General features: G+C 47.3%; 1 protein-coding gene and 1 pseudogene across 2 annotated transcripts; both read left to right on the top strand.

Moving 5' to 3' along the window:
- Nucleotides 1-1371: 1371 nt before the first annotated feature.
- On the top strand, nt 1372-11304 carry LOC149371888 (uncharacterized; annotated as a pseudogene). Its single transcript, XR_016286938.1, has 5 exons — nt 1372-1505; nt 3244-3536; nt 4192-4377; nt 7106-7853; nt 10809-11304. The product of XR_016286938.1 is annotated as an uncharacterized LOC149371888 (transcript).
- A 743-nt stretch (nt 11305-12047) lies between these two features.
- LOC149371889 (uncharacterized) lies at nt 12048-14322 on the top strand. The gene is made up of 3 exons (XM_089585418.1): nt 12048-12415; nt 12537-12699; nt 13775-14322. Exons 1-3 carry the CDS (start codon nt 12214-12216, stop codon nt 14178-14180), a joined length of 771 nt encoding a protein of 256 aa, XP_089441544.1. The 5' UTR covers nt 12048-12213; the 3' UTR covers nt 14181-14322.
- The last annotated feature ends 8231 nt before the right edge of the window (nt 14323-22553 follow it).

Raw genomic sequence — 22553 nt, forward strand, 5'->3', positions numbered from 1 at the left:
TTGGCAATGCCTCCGGGATGTTTCTGCTTCGACAACGGGCACTGCCGTTTTGCGAAGCGACGTTCCCAGCGGAGAAAGGGCCTCGGAGTGGGTGAAATGTTACAGTGCTGTTGCGAACACATCATGCATCATCTGCAGCGCCCAAAAGGAGGGAAAATGTCAAAAGTAGGTCTATTTATTTATTTACAAGTACTGCGGTCTCAAGGAGACCAAGCTTTCTGCAGTTTGGCAACGCATTAAAAAAAATCTCTATAGTAGTTCATGAAAATCCTATAACAAACTGCCAGGCAATGTAATTATTGCTCTCTGCAAATTATTTTAGTCAACGTTAACTGTCCAATCCAAACCTGAACAGTTAGCTAGAATCTAAATGTGCTGCCTTGCCCCCCCCCCCCCCTCCCTCCCGTGGTGGGGGGCATCGAACCGCAAGGTAGTTTGTATACACACTGCACATTTGTAGGTGAGCTGCAGCTTTACAGGAAAGCAAGCTTGAAGTGACGAAATATGGTCTAAATAGCAGTTCACAACCACAAGCTACCTTTCCCACAATATTTCCCCATCTTGGTCGAATAGCATCTCAAGAGGTGCATTCCATAACTTCAAGGTACTTTTTGTTCAAAGTAAGTTCTCGCGACACGAAATCACGGTTGACATGCGATGCAGGAAAGCTACCTTATCTGGAACGAAAGTGCTGTTCAGAAACAGGTTAATTATAACGTGGCCATTAGCATAAATTTGTTGCAGGCTAGACTTCAAACATGATTAATGATTTGTAGTTATATTCTTTTGACTGGTTTTTGTGAGCTATAATTTAAGTTTGGAGAAAGTCACATGCATTGTCAGAGCGGTGTGGCAGGATACATACAAAAATAGCTTAAACGATGCAGTTTTTAACAATGCTAGCGAAATATGCACACCTAACGTTAGTTTAGTCCACTGTATATCAATGTGCAGATTAGAAAATTGAAGAAAGTGGTGTGTTATAGAATGAACATGTGTCCTTTGCAGAATGGTGTGTCACAAAGTTTGGAGGTGCCACCTCCATCACCTCAACAAGAACAAAAAATCCTCCAAGTGAACAACAAACTGCAAGACAATGATCGACATAAAGATAAAAAAAGTCAACTATAACACGCAGAAGAATGACGCATATCTGCAAAGAGACCCCCCGCTGTGTGCAGTGATCAAGTTGCACACTCTGCACAATCATGCAACAGCAAGTGCAGCTGCTCTTCGCCTTCTGCGATGCAGTGAAGGCACAAAACAACTTTTCCATCAGTACTTCGCCGATGGACTTACCCCGGCTGATGTGATATGCCTTCACGAAGCATCTCTGTGTGTTGAAGGTGACACTGGAAGCCTGCTGAAACTTGCCAGTGGTGCACTTAACCCAACCAAAAGGGCTGTTTACCATATGTACAAGAGCTGGCGACAGGAGCATTACGGCACAGTTTCTGAACCACTGGGGAGGCTGCAGGAGAAGGTTCCTGAGTATGCTGAACAAGGTAAGCGAAAACAGGAGGAGGTCCTGATAATAGATATCTCAGTGTGAGTGATACAAACCTTTGTACAACATGTTAAAGGAAACCCCCCTTTTTTTTTTCCTTGGATGCCACTTGCCAGTGGGAATAAAATGCTGCTGCTTCGGGAAGTTTATTTCTGACCCTCCACAAGGGTTCCTTTCTGTATATCATCCTGTGGCTAACAAGCAGCCATGTCAGTATGAAGGCTAAACCGATTTTGTAACAGTTTCCAGTCTAGTTGCTTTGCTCAGTGACCACACCACAGCACGGGAGCATCCATGCACAATGCTGCTAAACTAGCAATACAGCAGGACCTCTTGTCTCTCATCACTAAAAGCAGGCTGAGTTGTGATGTCCTCCAGCAGTCTCTTATTCTGTGCCACTTCAACACAAACTGGCGCAATCAGCACAAGTGCAGAGCTGAATTGAGAATCAATAATTATGGACACATTAGACCATATGAGACCAGGAGAGAATGTCGTCACTTTTGCCAGGTCGTGTTGTTGTAAGCAGACACATACTTAAAGCTAAATGCATTATTACTGCCCTGGAAGAAGTGAAGCAAGTTCAAATATGTGTCTCATTAGCCTACTGAATGTACTGACCAGGGTGGACAATTAACAGCAACAATGTAGTAAGCATGATCGCTTTCTCGATTGCGACACATAGATACTGCATAGCAATACCCCAGCTGGGAATTAAAAGCACCTATTAATAAAGAAGAGAAAAATTTTCCAGCTCTCACCTTGTTTACACAAAGATGCCAAAAATGTTGCCTACCATAGTGCACCTTTAGCAATTTATTTAATGCCAAAAATTTATTCAGGCCTGTAATGTCAGGAGATAGCTTTCTTTAACACAACAAGTTAGTGACAAATATTTGTTCTGTGCACTACAAAAGCAATATGCCCTAAACTTTTTCAGCCAATTATTAGAAATCTACAATGTAGCACATCCACCTAGCAGGCAGTGAGCATAAATATGTGAACAAGCATATCTGGCTTGCATGGCTGAAGGCCCAACTGAAAACGAGTCCTTTCATAAAATGCTAGGATGACCTAATACAGCATGAAAATTTTGTCAGTGAAGTGGCCAGAAAGTTTTAATGCATGAGGAATGTTTTTGATGCCAAAAATGCAGTCCTGATTATAGGTGATACAGCCATCACCTGAACAGAGGCCACGGAAATGGTAACTTTAAAAAATATTTGCGCTGGAAAGGAATATTGCATGGCCACCAAACTTAGAGAACATACAGTACAAGCATGTTTTTGGTAAAAAAAAAAAAAATTAGGAGTTAACAGTGGAGTATTTTTGGCGCACTTTGATAAAAACTTGCAATGGTGCTGATGACAATGTGTTGAGAGTTCTTTTAGTTTTACTTTGCACATTTAGCTGTCTTATTTTCCTGGTGAGATGAAAGTGGACAGCTAGTAGCGGTACAAAAAAAGTTAGATTATTCAGGCACCTAACCCTCTGTTCTATAGAACAAAAAATCTCACCTGACAATACCCATCTCTCATTTTATTGTCCTTCCTACCACACAAAAATATTTTGTTTTCATTGAAAATATGCTCTTCGTCCACATAACAGTAATCCATTGATGCAGGAAAACTTCAATTTGCTCTCAGTGTCTCATAAAGGTGATAATTTGTTTTGCAACACAAACTATGCTTTCATGTTATGCCATACTAAACCATCAAAACCCGCTTTTTATGCAGGAGTTGATGTGAAGGTGCACTCAGAGGGAGGGGCAGGAAGCTGGGCAGTTCTCCTGGTAACTCCAATCATGAGGCGTGCCCAGCTGCTTGAATAATCCTCTGAAGTCATCTTCGTTGATTCCACGGCGTCATGTGACTCAACAAGAAGCAGCGTGACAGTTATGCTGACAGCGACACCAGCTGGTGCTGTACCCATCGCAGTCATTGTGCACAGCAGCCAGACTACTGAGGGCTACTCAGCTGGCTTCGAGCTCCTGAAGCACAACTACCCCTTTAGCTTTGGAGGCTACGAGGTGGGCACAGGAAAATTGCAAATCATACTTACTGCATGTTGTTTGAAAGAATGCCAGGTAATCACAGATTACATGAGTTAGGCAACATTGGTTCAGAATATGGGTCTGCTCCAGCCTGTACTTTCTGCAAGCTCCAAGAGGCACTTCTTAACAATATCAGCATTGGCTACAAGCCACGCCTACAACTTTTAAGCTTCAACAGTTTGCTGCAAGAGGAGGTGTGACTCTGCAAACCTCAAAATCTTGGACTTTTCATCTTGTTTGATAAACAAAATATCTGAGTTAATGCAAGCCCATACCAATGCTGCCTAAACTCCTGCTTGCCCAACCTGTCAGGTCAGCAGCAGTCCATTTCATTTAAAATTTGAGCCACAAATGAACAAGCTGTAGAGCTGAAGTGTCTGACACGTGAACTACACTGTGTAAATGTCACCGCTACATTTAAATATCAAGCTGGATATAGATTATGCATGCACAGAGTTAGGACCCTTTCAGTAATGCCATCAAAACCGAAGTGAAAAATATCATCATAGCAACATAGGGTAATGTAGCAAGGTTATCTGGTTATCAACTTATCCGGCACCCGCAAATATCTGTCATGGGAATGACTTAGCTGTTGCACAGCTGTCAGTACGTGGCTGTTTCTTGTCTGCAGGCACCAGAGACTTTCATGACTGACAACAGTGCTGCTGAGAAAGCAGCAATTCTTGACAACTGGCCAGAAGCCAGGCAGCTCCTATGCCACTTTCATGTGGCACAGGCTGAGTGGCGGTGGCTGACGCTTGCCACGCATGGTGTCAGCCCAAGTGAAAGGAAGTCATTGATGGCCATTTTTCAAAAGGTATGGAATTTATTCATAATCAGTGATCTAAAATTTGAATGCATACAGAAACAGCAGTGAGTGAATGATTCAGAAGAAAAAGTTTTATGGTTTTATGGGGGTTTAATGTCCCAAAGTGACTCAGACTATAAGGGACGCCACAGTGAAAGGCTCTGAAAATTTCGGCCACCTGGGGTTCTTTAACATGCACTAACATTGCACAGTACACAGGCCTCTGGAATTTCGCCTCCATCTAAATTCGGCCACCGCGGCCGGGATCGAACCCACATCTGATGGTTGGGTCAGCAGCCAAGCACTGTAACCGGTGAGCCACAGCGGTGGCAAGGCCAGGTACTGTGCCACTGATACTAAGTCACAGGACGATGTCTCACAAGTCGCATAGTGCATGCATGCTGTGCAGGCCTATGGTATTTGGTTGAAGAATGGGTGCTATAGCATGTCCAGTGCATGACGACACAGCCAGTGCATTGACCACTTGTGTTTCAGTTTGTAGGCATCATACACACACTAAGTAATTGCAAAAAGTACAGCCAAACACAGCAGAGCTTTTGCCTCTCAATTCAGCATATGAAAGATGCAATAAAAAAATTGTGGGGCTACTTATGCAGCACAGTAGCGGCAGCATAAGTATCAGCGACAAGCAAGCATAACAAAGACCATTTGCAACTGTGGCGAGAGACAATAATACTGTTCAGATAAGGAGCTGCACTACATAACCTCATGATCGTAGACAGCGGTATACAGTCGAGCCCACTTATAATGAACTTGACGGTCATGTGGATTGGGTTCGTTAAATCCAAAGTTTGTAGTCAGTGGACTTGCCCCATTACAGCTCAAAAATACAGCCAGAGAAAAGTGAAAGTTATTTCTTTAAAAGGTCTGCTGTGCATGCCTGTTTCTTCGAAGCAGACCCTATCAAACCGCTTTCTAAGCTCTCCAGAATGGTTATGTGCTCGTGGCCAAGCCCTAAGCAGCAGACGAGCTGTTTCAATGACGTGGTAATACTGTTAGTGAATGAGGCGCTCACGGCAACTGGTGAAAGCCCTCGTCTTCAATCCTCAATAACGTTGTCAGGGTGCAGCGACAAAGCTACTGCAGCGCATGAGCACTCATAATGTACAGTATACATGACCCTTCTGTAAAGCTCTCAAGTAACGCATAAAGCTCTAAATAAAGTTACAGCTTGCCGTGACTACTAGGGTCTTGAAGCAATCTTTCCACCAGAATACAGTCGAATAGGCCTATAAACTAGATGGGAAATAGCACCTTACCAAAAAATAATGGCGGCTACTCAAATCGCTGTCATTGACTAGGCACCGGCCATGTGCAGCAGTTTGCTTCCAACACTGCCCCTGTCTAGAGCTTACCATGCTTCTGTTTCCACTTTAAACGCTTTACCCAACAGGCGTGCACGCAAGCACTGACTGACCCTGCAGCCTGTTGGAGCACACCTGGCCGGTAGTTTAAGTTTCAAATCCACTTTTTTTTATTTATTTAATTGGGGGGAGGAAGGGGAGGGAGAGACAGCTACATTTTCTTTGGGAGATCACAGTAGCGGGGAGGCTGTGGGAGTGAGCTTACACCGCCTCCTTGTTAGTTATAACAGAGTTATATAGCCAAGGTTGTTCGTTTTATCTAAGATGCAATGTCATAGCCCTAATAGATTTTTTGACGGTAGCTCTACCTCATTTGTAATAACTGTTAGTTATAACTGCAGTCGTTATAAGTGGGCTAGATTGTATTCATGATTTGTGAATTAATGGAAAACTTGAACAGATGGCTGGCATCAAATTATCCATAAAAACCAGCAAATCTGGAAAAGGGAGCCTTGAAATGATTCAGTAGGCCTGTTAGGGTTATGTCTCCAGGTGCTGCAAAATGGCACAGTAGCAGGTGGAACTGATTCTTAGTCCTCCTGGTGTCAGCTTTTTTTTACACAATCCCATCGATGCCTGAACATGCACTTGACTTTACACCTGTCTCACCATTCACGGCAAGTATGGACTCTGCCCAGGGAAGATGGCTGCTTTCTCTCAGGGTCATAAGTGTAACACCAGGTAGCCCCAGCAGTGACCTGGAACAAAAAGTTTGTACATTTATGACAACCCTATGTAGCTCCATGCAGGTGTCAATGCACTCCCTCCCAGTTCTGAAGAGTGGTCAGAATCTGGATCACAAATATGGCAATAAAATGACCCATAACAAGAGTTAAAATCTGCTGCCGTGCTTGTAACCAATTCAAGAAGTTGAATTTTGGTAACAGCGTTTTGTAGAGGTCTTGCAATCCTGCATGAATACTTGCTCAATCATTGCCAAGGCCTTCATGAAACTTTTCCTAATGTGTGCCCAAAATTAACGCACCTGCTCATTCTTCCTGGGATCTGTAGCCCAAATTGACAAACTCAACGTACGTTTGAATAATTGTAGCAATTTTGTTCTTGTTCATAATTGAGTGAAGTTTTTACTATCCCGTTGAAGCTATATTAGTGTTTCCTCCTACTGCTGGACTGCAATACAGCAACCACTCTTGAAATGGCAGCACCAGTGATGAAAATTTTTGACAGTGACTAATAATAAAGCTAAGCTCTTAGACTGCATGTAAATGTTTGGAATGCACTTCTTATAACTTGGTTCATAACTGAAATATGAAGTTTTTTATGTACTACGCTAGTGTTTAAGTGCTTCTGATTGGCGCTATTCCTTTTTTTTCCTTCTTGCAACCCTGCAGATCATGCACGCTGATAGCAGAGAGGCATTGGAGGCCACCAAACAAAGCCTTCGCTCCCAAAAGCACGAGGGCTTCATCACCCACACGGAAGCGCTACTGGAGAAGGAAAAAGAATGGGTGCTGCTCTTCCGACTGTCGGCAAAGACACGAGGCCACAACACCAACAACTATTCAGAGGCCTCGATTAGGGTCCTGAAAGACATAATCCTGCATAGAACTAAAGCATTTAATGTTGTGGCCCTAGCTGAGTTCCTCTCAGTTGTGTGGGAAAAGTATTTCTTGCACAGAATACTTGACCATGCACATGCTGCAATATGAGAGGCTTCTGAAGAAACTGCCAGAAGGTACCGAAAACAACATCAGGTGTGACGGAGATGGGCATTATGTCGTCCAGAGAGCAAGTTTTACACGGTGTACTCTGACATCGGCCTGTGCACCTGCAGCTCTGGACAGCAGGGTGCATTTTGTAAACACTCGTGCACAAAGTGTTTGGTGGGATCTTCCCAAATGTACCTCTGCTGACTAGAGAAGGTCGCTACAACCTTGGAAAGCTTGCGCTCGGAGACAACTGCCCCGGCATTGATTTCTTCGAAGGCCTCCATGAGGAGACACAAGCGCTGCAAAATGCTGTGTGCGGCGAGGCTCCCACCGATGTTCTTGGAACACTCCCTCCACCTCAACAGCTGCAACTACCCAGTACAGCCCTCCAGAAAGTAGGGAAACCTCCAGTGCTCAACCACTGAACCAGGTTTGCTATGGCGCTATACATTTGCAAGACAAATTACGGCAACTCTATGTTAGCCGGGGTCATTATAAACCATAGTCACTGATGACAAGTGACTAGCGTATTTTCTGGTGTATAAGACGCACCCGCCATATATGCAAGCTGTCATTGAAAAAGTTTGTATATAAGACGCACCAGTGTATAAGGTGCACCCCAGTTTACCCAGTTAGGTTTGGTTTGGTTTATGGGGTTTAACGTCCCAAAGCGACTAAGGCATATCGCATATCGCATATCGCGATGGTCACGCAAGCGGGTTTATTAAGCCTCACAGTTTACCCAGTTAGGCTGTGAGGCTTAATAAACCCGCTTGCGTGACCATCGCGATATGCACCGTACCTGTGAGAAATTCTTAAGCAACGCTAAGTGATTGAAAAAGGCAACACTCACGCCATACCCGCCCATGTTTTAGCAGAAAAGAAAGAAAAAAACGAATGAGCTCCCCGTGAGTACATCTTGTCTTGGCTTGTCTTGACAATGGCGAGAAGTGCGACTGTCGCCATATTTTGGCATTTCTCATTACTTTTGCTTGGGGCCTCCGAAACAGCCGCATGTTTGTGCTCCCGAAGACGTCATCCCTGCCGTTTCATGATAAAATTCACCTAAAAAAAGTTGCGCAAGGCGGTTCCGGTATTGAAGCATTAACCGTGTTACAACCGCGTTACTGGTAGTGATATTTTTTCAGTGAAAAAAGCTTGAGCATGAACCCGAGTAATCTCTGAACTCGGAAGAAAAAAACGAAAAATTCGCATATAAGACGCACCCTTGTATAGGACGCACCAGCAAGATTTTTGAAAAAAAAAGCCGCATCTTATATACCGGAAAATACGGTACATTTTTTGTGGTGGAGAATTTAAAATTCTGTGAAATCATAAAGAAAAATGTGCAACATTTTGCAGGAAACATAACACACAAAATAAATACATGTTTATTTCTAAAAAAACCCTTGTACTTCAAATGTACCTTCAGTAAAATAGCATGTGCTGGTTGTAGTTCACTATCAGGTAATACTTGGTATTCCCTCCACTTGAAGAATGGTGCTTGTTTGACAAAATGTCTCCCAGTGACTGATTTATCTCTCTACGTCTGCCATGGTGCACAATCTTACACATGCTGTTGTGGCCATGCATGCCAGCCAGGCACAGCCATGCATTAGTCTGGCCTCGGACTTCCCTCACTCATTAAAGGGTCAGTCTACTCACCGAGATGAGTGTATAAATAATGGCATGTTCTGGTGGTTGGCACCCTATAACATCAATGACGAGGGGTCTGCGCCCGGTTTAGGCAGGAATTTATATTTTATTTCGGCGTTAAAATCGCGTAAAAAAGCATGGTGGCGACCCCAAACGCTCATTTTGTTCAAGAAAGTGGTAGTCTTTTTTTGTAGAAGCATAAGTGAATATACTACGTACCATTTGTATGCCCCAATGTGAGAGAAACGCACGTTTTGTTCTAGTAAACTATAGAAGGCGTACCGCTCGCTTTTTCTGTAAATCACATGAATATTTATAGCTACATGTACGCAAAACGCAGGAACATTCCCACTTTTAGTTCAGCATATGCTAGCAGAGACGCAAAAATAAACTCAACCTATAGTCGCGCCATCTGGTCGTCAGGACGGGAACCATTGCTGTAAACAAACCGACTCTCCACTTGAGCCTAGGAGCGGCAGAATCGTCACTCTAATTATTAAAATAAAGCAAATTTATCTCTTATATGTTTTCTTATAGGCAAGATGAGACGAAGCGAAAGACAGGCGCCCCATTTATGACCAGTGAACGGACAGAAAAAGGCAGCAACAACGAGAATTCAGTCCGAAGCGAGAGGTCCGGCTTCGACGGGCGCCGCCATGTTTGTCGCCGCGCGGCGGAAATCCAGATGGTTGCCAGATGAGACTACCATCTCATACAGATGTGTTCCCACATTAATAAATTCTATTTTAAAATGTTCTACCGCACTCCTTGGCACCACAGCTGGCTAAACGGTAATTTGAGTAAAGAGCTATCGGTTGCCACAAAGAAAATATGGTCGATAAAATTCAGTAGACTGACCCTTTAATGTAAAGCCTGGTACCACAGAAGATAAAAACCCAAGAATGGATGCTGAGCATTGTTCGAAACTAGAAACTTTTTGTCACTACCATTAATGCTTCTTTCGAAAGATGACAGTATCATGACTTTTTCTATACAGGACTGTGAACACGTTGCCACTACAGCCGCCAAGCTCGACACGTTCACTTGCTTATGTATATGCAGAGGTCTAGCATGTCACAGCATCACCAAAACTGTGTAACAATAGGCTGGCTTTCATGGAAAATAAAAAAAAACACGTTTTTATCATTCTCTCGCTCCGATTGGTGTCTGCAATAACAAAAAACTAAATTGTGGTTACTAACAAGAATTCTGCAGAAATTCGTAACTATGAAATTTTCCCCCCAAAGCAAGCGGACCTAACAACAGTTCATGCATATTTTAGACCATGGAGGAAGTAAATTTAAATTTAGTGGAGAGGCCCAGATGCCACTGTTTGTGAAGCCACCCCATGATCAGACGATGTGCTTGCACCATCTGCATGGCTCATCATCCTCCTCTCACATGCCTCTCTGTTGCCCACAGCAGCAACAGCCTACACACGCCGAATGGCACGTTGCCTCTTAGCAACCATGATTATGTTGCTACTGGCACCATAAAGAAGGTTTATGAATAATATGTTACTTCTACCACATATGCATCACAAAACTTCGCTCATTTTTCGATGGGAGAAAGCTTAACGAACCGTGTCATGCCAGTATCTTTGACAAGTATCAGAATCACACAGCTCAGCTTCCTCTTTGCATGCAACAGATTATAACAATCAGCCCATAGGTAGGCAAACAGCAGCCTTTAAGCAAAAAACTGTTAGTTTATTTTGTGCGTGTTTCAGGAACTGGAGGAAGACCCTTTTGAAGCCCTCATAGACGCCTTTCGGCACCTAAAGGCTGAAGTTAACAACAACCAGACATGCATGAAGCACACAGCCAGACTTGCGAAAAAACTGGAAAGCCTTCCAAACAAGCAGAGCTTTGTCACAGCACTAATAAACATGTCAGCGGCAGTCTGCAGGGTTTCAAGGTGCCGAGGCAAGATAAGTGTGCAGCCAACAAGCATCACAAGGAGACGACCTGGCCTGCACAAAGGCTCGAAATATGTCCCACCAGGCAGGCCACCAAAGAAGGCCAAGCGCAGTTATTCGCTGTGTCGCAGTGTGGCAGACAATGTCCCAGCTGCAAAGTGACTGTCGACTGCTACGTCAGTCTGAGTGTGCCTGTGCGTGTGTCACATATATTAGGAAATTGGAAATAGAAGTATGAACTAAAATCTGGAAAAGAAGAATGGGATGACGATAAGCATGACGTGTATTAATCCCAGAATAAAGAAAATGAAGAAGAAGTATTCAGTGAGGTGGGAAGAGTTGATTGGTGGAGAAGATTTGATTTGATTTATTGGGGTTTAACGTCCCAAAGTGACTCAAGCTACGCCGTAGTGAAGGGCTGCGGAAATTTCGACCACCTGGGGTTCTTTAACGTGCACTGACATCGCACAGCACACGGGCCTCTAGAATTTTGCCTCCATCGAGATTCAACCACCGCAGCCGTGATCGAAACCGCGTCTTTCGGGTCAGCAGCCGAGCGCCATAACCACTGAGACACCGCGGCGGGTATTGGTGGAGAAGAGAAGACGATGACGACGAAGGCAAGGATGACGTGTACCAACGACGAGGCTATAAAAGCGCGAGGGATAACGTGGCACGGGAGGGAAGAACAGAGAAGTGGAGGCTCCAGCGGGTCAGGAACACCTTAGCTGGAAGAGAGCAACACCGTCTACTGCTCCAGTGATCTCGACTTCTATGGCATCGCACCGTAGACTACCTGCCATTCCTAAGCTGTTCCTGGGGTCAACGGCTGATGGAACCACTTGCTACGGCCAGGGGTGCCTCCAGCACTGTTGCCACCCATCCTGGTGGTGCCCTCCATGCCAACATCGCCAGCAACGCCTCCACGAGCACTTGGACCAGGAGCTCGTACGACGACGCCAACGCCGCCACCAGCGACGCCAGCCTGAGCACTTAAGGCGCGAATATAGTCCGACGTAACGCAAGCGAGCGCGCGCGCGCACGCTGCGTTGCGTTGGTGAAAACAGCTCCGTCTATAGTTCGACGCACTGCAGCGGCCGACGCAACCGGCGGCCGCCAGCGTGCCCCGACGGGCCCGGCGCAGATTTGGCTCCTGCTCCAATTGCGCGCCGGCGCCGCCGACCGCGCCGACCCACAATGCATCGCGCGGAGAAAAATGGCGGATGCCAGCGCGAGCGGCGTGAGTGGAGCGAGCTGCCCAAACATCGAAACCGAGCCGGATATCGTTGTGGAACGCTTTATTGAAGCCATAAAACAACACCCCTGTGTATACGACACAAAACGACTCGATTTCAGAGACAACCAGCGAAAAGAGAACGCTTGGGAACAAATAAGGCGAAGCACCGGTCTCTCCACGGGTGAGTTGTTCCCGACTGCTGTGCTCGGCTTCACTTGTACCCTTCTCAGCCGAAGCATTCCACTCGCCGCATGTATCGTAATGTGTGGCCGATTTTTTTTTGTCCCTCGTTTTCAATGTAGTCGAAGAATGGCACAAGTTATGGAAGAAGCTCCGGGACCGCTCCACCCGGGAGCTAAAAGCGATCGAGCTCGCTACGAGGAGCGGCAGCGCCTACGTTGCGAGGCAGTCATGGCAGTTTGCCGAAGCAATGTCTTTCTACAAGAACTGTGGTCATCCAAGAAAGTGAGTTCTTTTGCTTTGTTTTGGAATATTTGTTTTCGCGGATCGAGGTACGTGGAGTCATGAGCGCGAAAAGTGTTCAATGCACGGCATGAATTGGGTGCTACGTTCACGCACAGGTTGTTCACTGAGCCTCCTTCGTTTTACCTTCTGTACGGGGGCACACCTTGTTCATACTGAGCCTCCTTCGCTAATTTATGCTATTTTACCGTGACGTTTCCCTTCTGTGAGAGAGGATTTAGTATTAGTTTTTTTCCCATGTAACTGCCTATGAACTGCCGCGCTTTATCACGTTAGCATGGCTTTAGAAGAAGACCCTGGAGGAGCCTGTACAAAATTGTTCGTGTTTTTTTAAATGTTTCACGGCTTTTGTGTGGTTATGAAAATATTAAAATGACATTAACTTTTTACCAGCTTCAAAATGTACAGCAATATCAAACATGCAATAAAAAGTTGGCGGGTGGTCAGACATCTGTAGCAAAAATTTCTGTAGGTCTTTATGCTTCCGATTGTGCATTTGTGTTATGTGTTTTAGCGTTTGTGATCTCATGGGTTCGGGTGAGCTGCATTCTTAGAACTCGCGTGTATTTTGTTTTGGGCTAGTATGTGCGTTGGTTTTTTGTCATTTTTTATGGCTTTACTGTTTGTGCTGAGGGTAGGCTGAGGGTTGGGAACGGTTAGTGGGCAGCCCCCTGCCTAGAATATAGGTCGGAGATGTAGCTCCTGCTTTTGGAAGGTAGAAGATTTGCTCACCGAAACTTCCCGGCAACATCAGCATTTTCGCTCTGTGACATTAGCACTAATGTGGATAATTAGAGCACTTGGTTCAGCATTTTGCTTACTGGAATGGCACTACTCACAGACATGAATAAGAAGGCATGATAAATGCATGGGCCTTGAATTTCAACTGAATTTCAAACATCAGTGTAAGTCAGAGCTCGTGTCCTTTTCTTTTTCTTCATCCGTGTGCGTAACGCTCTTACACTCGACAAGGCACAGGTGCTCTGTTAGCAGTAAAGTAAAAAAAAAAGTGAAACGACAAGACTGAACTTACTAGAGTACACCCTGTTTGTTTCAGGACTACCTGCAGCGTGGGCTTAAGGGCCCTGCCAAGAGGTGATGACATCCCCTCAACAGCAGAAGAAATTTTCAACAGTATGCAAGGTGATGATTCGGCAGCACCATCACCCACCGCCAATGTTGATGAAGAGCTGGAGCCCGCAGCAGCTAATCCTGGTCAGCCTGCCAGGCAGGAAGACTCCACAGTGAGGGAGCCACCCTCGAAACGGTCCAAAAAAGCGTCCAGTTGCTATCACTTCGAGCAGCAGCTCCTTTCCCAGCTTGTCAAGAACACCGAAAATGAGACTTTCGCGCAATCAGTTGGCACGAGCCTTGACAGGATGCCAAAGAGAATCGCCTCTCACTTGAAGGTTAGAATAACGGAGCTAATAGCTGAATATGACGAGTCTGAGGCTGCATTTTAAGATATACTTTTTGAGGTGTAGGTGACAGCAAATATATCATCTGCACTATGTTTCTTTTGATAACTTATAGGGCATTGCCATTTCATTTTTTTGCATTGCCTGCCATGCAGTGCAGTATCCTAACATCATTCTGTTCGTGTTCCTATTGTTTCAGTATACTACAAAGCTGTGATATATCTGTTGTTAGACTGTTGAATGGTTTCATTTAGAATTGTAAGCTTCAATGTGGTTAATAGTCTCCTACCTCTTTCACCACTTCATTGTTTCACAATTCAAGCTGCGTGCATTGTCATGGTAATTCGTCTTTCAACTTTCACAAGTGATTTTTCAACATTTACAAGCGATTTCATGATTATAACTTGCACCATTGCTAATTTATTGCTAATTTATACATGAAGCATATTGAGCAATAGTTGTACACCACCTTTGTGTGCTCAAACAAAATATTTCACATGAAAACAACAAACATGGAAACAAAACAAACTTAGCGTGGTGTGCTTGCACAAAAGCAGAAGTACAAAATGTTTCGTGTATTTTTTTACATCCGCGGGATATGTTCAATTACAATCCACTCGAAAGTCCTTTACGAAGTGGTCACCAGATATCAAAATAAAGTTTTATACATTTTAGCTGGCGTCGGATGTTCTTGTTTTGCCCGAAAAATGGAGTCAACAGCTTCACGCTAGCCATCAACACCGCCATACAACTTTCAGTTGCCATGGTAAACAACAACCTGGGGACATGAAGTACTCTGCTATGGCATCCCGGATTTGCATAGCATCTGAAGCTGAGCGGGTGCCGCTGGCAGTACTCTGAGGATTTACATTTGCTACGGTCTGCCTCCACCCGCCTTCCTGGACATTGTCGCCAGTGACGCGGTTGCCGTAATCATGTGGGCAATATGCCTTGTCAGTCAGGAGCAAGTTGTGCAGGCAAACCGCCGCACCTACCATGGCTGTGAGCAACTCAACGTCGCCACTCACTGTCCCGAGGAAGCAGCGCCAACGGGAAACCAATATTACGAAAGCGTTCTCCACGCAACGGAGCGCCCTTGACAGCCTGTAGTTAAATACTCGTTTTTGTCGTTTAGCTGTCTTCCGGGGTAAGGGCGCATTAAATAGGGCCGCAGGGGAAATGCTGCATCGCCCACAATGCACAGTGGCCACCCATTATGACCTGAAGGCAAGCTAAGGGTATTGTTCTCGAAGCTCTTTCTGATTGGGCTTTCTCGAAAGAAAGAGCCATCAGAAAGTCCGCCATGAGCATCAATATCCACTAGCAGAAAGCGATAATTTGCATCTGCCACTGCCAACACCAGCAATGAGTAGAAACCCTTATAATTGTAAAACTCTGAACCACTGTCAGTAGGGCAAGTAATTGCGAAGTGCTTCCCATCTATGCACCCTACACAATTTTGAAAGTTCCACGTCGTGGCGAACTCCTGTCTGATGAACTCCCATTCGTCGGAAGTCGCCTGTCTGAGCACAAGTGAGGAAAGGCAGTCCCAGATGGCAGGCAGGGTCTCTTTCAGAATGCCAGAGACTCTCGATACATGCATACGAGAGCTTACAGCGACGTCCATCATAGAGCCGCCTGTGGCCAGAAACCTGTGAAGAGTAGAAGTAGCAAATTAATTGTATTGCAGCGCCATCGTTTGTTAAAAGAAGCTTTTTTTCTGTATTTAATTATCATGTTATGAGGCGCAACTAGGTTGAAGAGGATTGTTAATTACAATCAGAGTCGCGAGGGGAGGGGGATGATTAACATAGCTATATAAAGGTATGTTCAAGGGTCGAGTCATGTCTGACGTGTTGAAATCAATGTGAATAACGGAAGGCAATTAATCAATAGAACACAACTGGGAAATGGGGACAAAAAATATATTTGGCGAGAGAATTCCATGCTCGCACAGTGAATGGACGTTTGAAAACCAGCGCACAAAGTGGGAAAACGATATAGAATTGTTTTTCCTGCTACTACACTGAATAAGAACAAGAACGAAAGAAAGAACAGTTTCTAAGCTCATCAGGCGGCTATACGGCCAGTTTCAGCTTTGAGTCAAGGCTCCATCCCGTATGACAAGCGGATGTCAGCGAATGTGTAATTAAGGGTGGCTAAAGTGGGGGATATTTACCGTAAAGTGACTGCCAGCCTTTCTCCTGGGCTGATTGGATTCTTGCGGTTCGGTGAATGGACGATGCGGTCGCGGAGAAGGCTCAAAAGTTTATCAAATGAGGCCTTGGTCATCCAGCAAAGAAAGTCGTTTTACATGATTTTCAAGGATGCACTAAGTGTGTTTAAAACACCCCCGAACATCGTGACAAGTTACTGTGCAGCTAAATATTTGTGGATAGTAATAAAACGAGCCGAGCAGTCACAGTGAGTTAAAAAAAAAGCGCTAAAAAGCTACACACGAGTTAAAGAGTCATTACGTGTGAAGTGTGCTTACCTGAAGTACTTGAGATGGTATTCTGGGTCTGTTTGCCGTAGTTCTTGCACAAGCTGGTGGTACTCGCCTGTGGTTTTCCGCTGTGCGAAAATCTTTCGCACATACATTGAGCTCCTGCGCTTTCGCCGCAAGCGGTGGACTAGTAACACGAGAGCAAGTTTCTGTCGCGCGGATGACACCCTAGCCATATTTCATATAGTAGCCGCAATGGCGTGAATGGAGCGAAACGGATGAGGCGACGCAGAAAAAGGCGCGAACGGAATTCAAACTACCCGCCAGTCGACGATCGGCGCGCGAGTCGGCGGTCGTTCTGCGCATGCTCCGAAGCGGCGCGCGGCGTCTGGACGCATCGAAGTATAAAGGGGGTGGCGCTCCGGCCGGCGCAGCGAAACCGGCGTAGCGCGACTGACTGCGAGCGACGCTCGCCCGCGCGCTGAACACGTCGGACTATAAACGCGCCTTTAGAACGCTGCCTCGACGCCAGCTATCTAGATGCCACTTACTGGACCCATGCACCGAACCGTGAGCACATACGCCAAACACTAGTAGACTGGCTGTTCCAGGGTCATGTGTAGTGGTAGTCTTTATGTTTTGTGTTAGCTTTGTTAGTTACTTTTGTGTGCTAGGGTTTGTGTCGCGTAGAGTGTATTAAACGTGCGTCTGTGTAGGTACACCTGTCGCTTAGTCCATTCTTTCGGCCCGAGCGTTCTCGGGGAGATCCGTGATAGTGTGCCCATGGCAGAATCGTGTTATACTGAAACTATACGACACAATATATATACGAGCGGGAAACAACAAAAACAACCTGCAGCGCGAGCTATATCTGGATCACGGATTAATCAAGCCATCAAGCACATCCACAGTAGCAAGCAACAGCGCCCTTCCGTACGCTTGTGCCCAGAGTCGAAGGTACTGGTACGCCCCACTGTGAACGAAGCTCCCAACATCCAACCTTTAAATTAGCTCATTTAAGGCCAGTGCTTCCACTTCTTCGTCTCCATCCTATCCGCGACTAAACGACTGCCACAGCTAGTGCTTCAACATCGTATTTGTGGCGTGCAAGTTCTGACTGTCGCACTTAGTCGGCACCCATTGTTGAAGAGGCACCGTATATTTTAAGTGTTTAACACCATAAGGGGCGCTGCCCAGTTTGCAGGAAATTTAATGCTTTAGATTTTCACACGGCTGTGTTGGGTTTTCTGACAGGTTACCTTTTCGCTGGTTGGTTATCACCGCAGCCTTGTCGCCAGACGCGTACACTTGAGTTGGACATGAACTGTGGTTTGAGGAAGCTGTCGTGGCATCCCGGCGATGACGCTCACATGTCGTTCGAAGCGAAAAACTACGCTTCGTTCCGGGCATCTCTTGTGGCGGGGCTCTTCGCTGCATGGAGGATGCAGTCCGCTGTGTGGGGCACATCGAGCCTACGTAGCTCGACTCGCTGATCGCAGTCGCCGAGGGTCAAACCGTGGTAAGCGTAAGTGTTTCATTAACTTACATAGTGTAACTTTGAAACAATAAAGACGGAAATAAATTAATTTTGCAGCGAACTTAAACCGACACAGCAGAGGCTGCAGAGCGCCAATACGATTATACGATCGGATCGGATTGGATTGAATACATTGGATTGGATTTTGGATTGGACTTGGGGCTTATCCCTTTGTAACGGGCGGACATTACACGAACGTCCTAGCCAACTTTGTGACGCTACGGCGAAGACTGTCCCGCCGTGTTATCACCACCACCTAACGCTTCAGTCCACTCCAATTTTCAAGGCGGCGCTTTGTTGTTTCGACCGCCCTGGCCTTGGTAATGGCTTCCTGGTTGTTCATTTCACTGTCGCCCGCACCGCCCTCTGCCGGTTGCCCTGTGTCAAAACCTAGCGCCTGCGGAAGGGTACATCCACTCGGTTGGCAGGGGTGGAGCGATCGACATGACAGCACCACATGCTCGATCGTCTCCTCTTCCTGTCCACACATCGTGCACAAGAAGACTGCATTGTCCTGGCCGGCAATCCGGGCTTGCCACTTCTTAGTGCGCAGCACTCCCGCCCGAGCCTCGAAGAGTAGGGCACTGCCAAGGGAGTTGTCGTAGAAGCGCTCCTGCGCAATCTCCCGTTTGTGCGCAGAATACATTCCGAGAGCTGGCTTGGCTTCTGCATTGGTTTGCCACAGCGCTGTCTCCGTCGCCACTACACGTTGCCGCACCTTCCCTTTTCTCCAGCAGGTGCCCTCGGTGTCGGTGATCGTAGGTAGTGGCACACCGTATTTGCTCCCCAACGCTCGTACCCTCCTCTTCCAGCGCGTGCACATACCAGAGTACAGCAGACACCGCTGTACTTTATGGGCCCAGCGTTCTTCCCCAAGCGTCCACGAGCGCATCTCGAAATTGAGCTTCGCCGTCGCCTCCCGTGCCTCGAAGGTGGACCACCCCACGTCTCCCTGCACGGCCTCGTTTGGGGACGTACGGTGGGCACCCAGAGCCCGCCGTCCCACCTCTCTCTGTCGTCGCTCCAGAAATTCACGGGTCCCCGATGAGACATATAGCACCGCGTTCGCATAAGTCAGTCCCGGCACCATCACCGCCTTCCAAATGGTGCGCAGTATTTCCAGTCTGTTGAATGACCATAGCGCCTTGGCTCTCAGGACACACTGGTTCCGAAGCGCCTTCGCGCGAAGGCCACTCTCATACAGCTCCAGGTATGCCCGCTGTGTCGTGAGCTCTATTCCAAGGTATCTGTAGGAATGCGCCCACGGTAGCTCACGTCCCTGTAGCAACAGCTTCGGCTCCACGCCCGTCGGGGCACGGGACCAGCACAGCACTGCGCTCTTCCGTGCACTGAATTGGAGACCCAGCTGCCCTGCATGTGCGGTGCAGATATCCAGCAGCTTCTGGAGGCCTGGTTCCGAGCCCGCCACCAGCACGATGTCGTCAGCGTACAACAGGCCTGGCAGGACCTGTCGCACCACCCGCCCATCGCTCATGTAGGTTAGGTCGAAACCTGCACCACACCGCTCCAGTTCACCTTCCAGGTCGCTCAGCAGCAGCATGAACAGCAGAGGGGAGAGTGGGCATCCTTGACGAAGGCCCCGCTGTACCTCAATCGGACGAGACCGGAGGCCCTGCCACTCCACAACAACTTTAGTGTCTGTGTAGAGTGCGCGCAGCCGGGAGACTACCTCTTCGGGCAGTCCTTTGAGACGTAGCCCATTCCAAAGGATCCCGTGGTCCACGCAGTCATAGGCCTTTTCCACATCCAAGAAGGCCGCCCACAACTCTCTACCCTGACCTGCCGCGAGCTCTATGCACTGGGTCAGGATGAACAGGTTGTCCTCCAACCGCCGTCCCTGGCGAAAGCCCTGCTGCAACTCGCCCAGCACCTTTTCTCGCTCCGCCCATGCTTGAATCCGTCTGCGCAGGACTTGAGCGAACAGCCTGTATAAAACAGGATTCACCGTGATCGGTCTATAGGCCGCATAGCTACTGCGGTCGCCGGAGCCCTTGTACAGGAACAACATTCTTCCCAGTTTCCAGCCCGCAGGTATTTCTCCGGACTCCAGGCAGGTACTCAGGGCTTCTTTCAGTGCCTGTCGCTGAACCGGGCCTAACTTCTTGAGAAGCGACGCTGGGACGTCATCGGTGCCAGGTGCAGAATCAGTTGAAAGTCGCCCGATAACGTTCTTCAGCTCCTGATCCCCGACTTGTCCCAACCATTCTCGTACGTCCGGCCCCGGTCCAATTTCCGGATCCGGCCCCTCTTCCGGTAATCCACTGCTGCTACTGAACTTTGCTGTTACCTGCGTTGCCACCAGCTCCATGCTGTCCTCAGGTGAGAGCAGTTGAAGAGATTGGGGGTCGCGTAACTGCTGCTTCGGAGTTGTACGGCCGTACAACTTTCTCACATGCCGCCAGAATGTACGAGGCGCGTTCCGCCCGCTTCTCTTTATTTCATCCAAAAACTTCCTGTCCGATGTACGGATCTTCTGCTGTATTAGCCTAGCTGCTTTCCCCTTCTTCTCTCTATATTCCTTCCATAGGTGCAGGATTGCTTGCTCAGGCTGTTTTGTTCTCAGTGCCTGTCGATGCTTCCGGCACGCCTCCTTCCTTTCCCTGATTGCCCTTTGAGCCTCACCGTCCCACCAACGCTTGGGAGTGTGCCTGCCACGTTTATCACCCCTACGCCGCTTGTTACGAAGCACTGTCTGCACCCGTTCCACCAATCCTTCATAGTCTTCTGCTGGTGTAGTTTCCAACTCGTCCGCCAGCTGTTCGGCGTCTCGGTCAGACAGGAAAAACCGTCTCTCCTCCACAGGCCTTAGCGTCCGGGCGTTCCCACCAAACTCCAGCTGTATTCTGTTATGGTCGCTTCCACAGCTAAACGCCCCATCCTCGTCGATAGCCATTCGCGTCAGGCATCCGTACAGGCCCGGCGACATCAGTATGAAGTCTATTGAGGACCTCTGGTCCCTTGCAGCCCAGGTGGTCTGGCCCTCACACTTTGACTGCAGGTTTCCTATAACCAAGTCAAATTCTTCGGCAGCGCTGAGTAGCTCTCGACCGTTTGCATCCGTCGCACCGTCCAATTCCTCCAGGTGGCCGTTAAAATCTCCCATTATCAGTACCTGGTGGTCTCGTTGAAAACTACCAATGTCATGTCTCAGACATTGCCATAGGTCTTCGTTCTTCTCCTTGCTCGAACTTCCAGTCCACATATACACTATGCCCACTGCTGTCCTCTTTCCACACAGCATCCCTGTGATCCACATGTGTTCCTGGCACTCAAGCTTTGCCCTCGTCCACCCTCGGGCTGGGTGTAGAAGGACCCCGACTCCTCCCCCTTTCCTCTCTCCTGCCCTCCTGTTACAGCCCTCCCAGCACAGTTTGGGATGACTTGGCGGTTCCTCCTCGTCACGCAGATGGGTCTCCACCACGGCACACAACTCTAACCCTTCCGCTTGTATTGCCTGGAACAGCTCTTCCCACTTGCGCTGGGTTCTGCCTCCCTGCAGGTTTAGAAAAGCAATGCTCACTCCCTTCCTCCTCCGTCGTCTTTTCCTCCTCTCCCTTTGTGATGTTTCTGTTGTCGCTGCACCTTTGAACGATACGTCCCGCCTAGCGTCTGGAGCAGCAACCGCCTCAGTGATACCATGAGATGATCGGTTGAGGCCTTGGGGGGGCTCTGTCCGTGTCTGCTGCGGGACGATCCTAGCGGTGCCAACCCTAAAAAAATACATAGCCGGCGACCCAATCGTTGCCCAAGCACGTCAGCTGTATGCTCGGCGTCTGACTTGATGGCAATCACGATGTTGCTGCCGCGCCAATTTCGTGATCGATGGAAAACTGGCACTAATCGTAACCTATTTGTTCTACAATTTTGCGAACTATTTTATTTTATGCTTATTTTATAAGATGCACTACTTTGCGTGCATTTTTGAAAAAATTGTTCCAAAACTGCTTGTGTTATTACTCCGCCAAATTGGGCAGACCTTGCTTTGTTGGTTGGCCTGTTGGCGGAAGATGGCTGCCTCCAGGGTGGAAGATGCATTTCTTAAAAATTTTTATGCATATTGCTCAATGGCACATTGCTTGGCTGCATCTTCGCAGTCTTTCAGCAGCGATTTCTAGCAGTTCCCTTTGTAATATGACGAGGCGTTTCTTCTTAATGTGTGAAGTCAGCCCCCGCAAATGCTTTCGTTCTACAGGCGCTTCATCGCATAGATTTTGTGTATTTCTGGAGGCATTGCGATTTCAGCGATACAGTCCGCCGCTGCTGGTCTGTCATTGCTTTATTTTTTACCCTCCAGTAGCAAACCTGTTGTGTGCTCTACTTCTGGTATTTGGTGACTTCTCATCACGACCTACTCTTCTCTGTATCCCTCATTAGATATCCACCGCACAACACTACCGTCGTGATGTGGTGGCAC

This window comes from Amblyomma mixtum, chromosome 1 (assembly GCF_055824585.1).
Source record: "Amblyomma mixtum isolate Tamu chromosome 1, ASM5582458v1, whole genome shotgun sequence".
In the NCBI taxonomy this organism is placed as follows: Eukaryota; Metazoa; Arthropoda; class Arachnida; order Ixodida; family Ixodidae; genus Amblyomma; species Amblyomma mixtum.

What these genes read in the sequence shown, in the direction of transcription:
- LOC149371889 (XM_089585418.1), top strand. Translation starts at nt 12,214, where the DNA reads ATGGCGGATGCCAGCGCGAGCGGCGTGAGTGGAGCGAGCTGCCCAAAC. An exon ending in AAGCACCGGTCTCTCCACGG is followed by an intron (nt 12,416 to 12,536) that starts GTGAGTTGTTCC and finishes TTTTCAATGTAG; the next exon opens with TCGAAGAATGGCACAAGTTA. An exon ending in AACTGTGGTCATCCAAGAAA is followed by an intron (nt 12,700 to 13,774) that starts GTGAGTTCTTTT and finishes TGTTTGTTTCAG; the next exon opens with GACTACCTGCAGCGTGGGCT.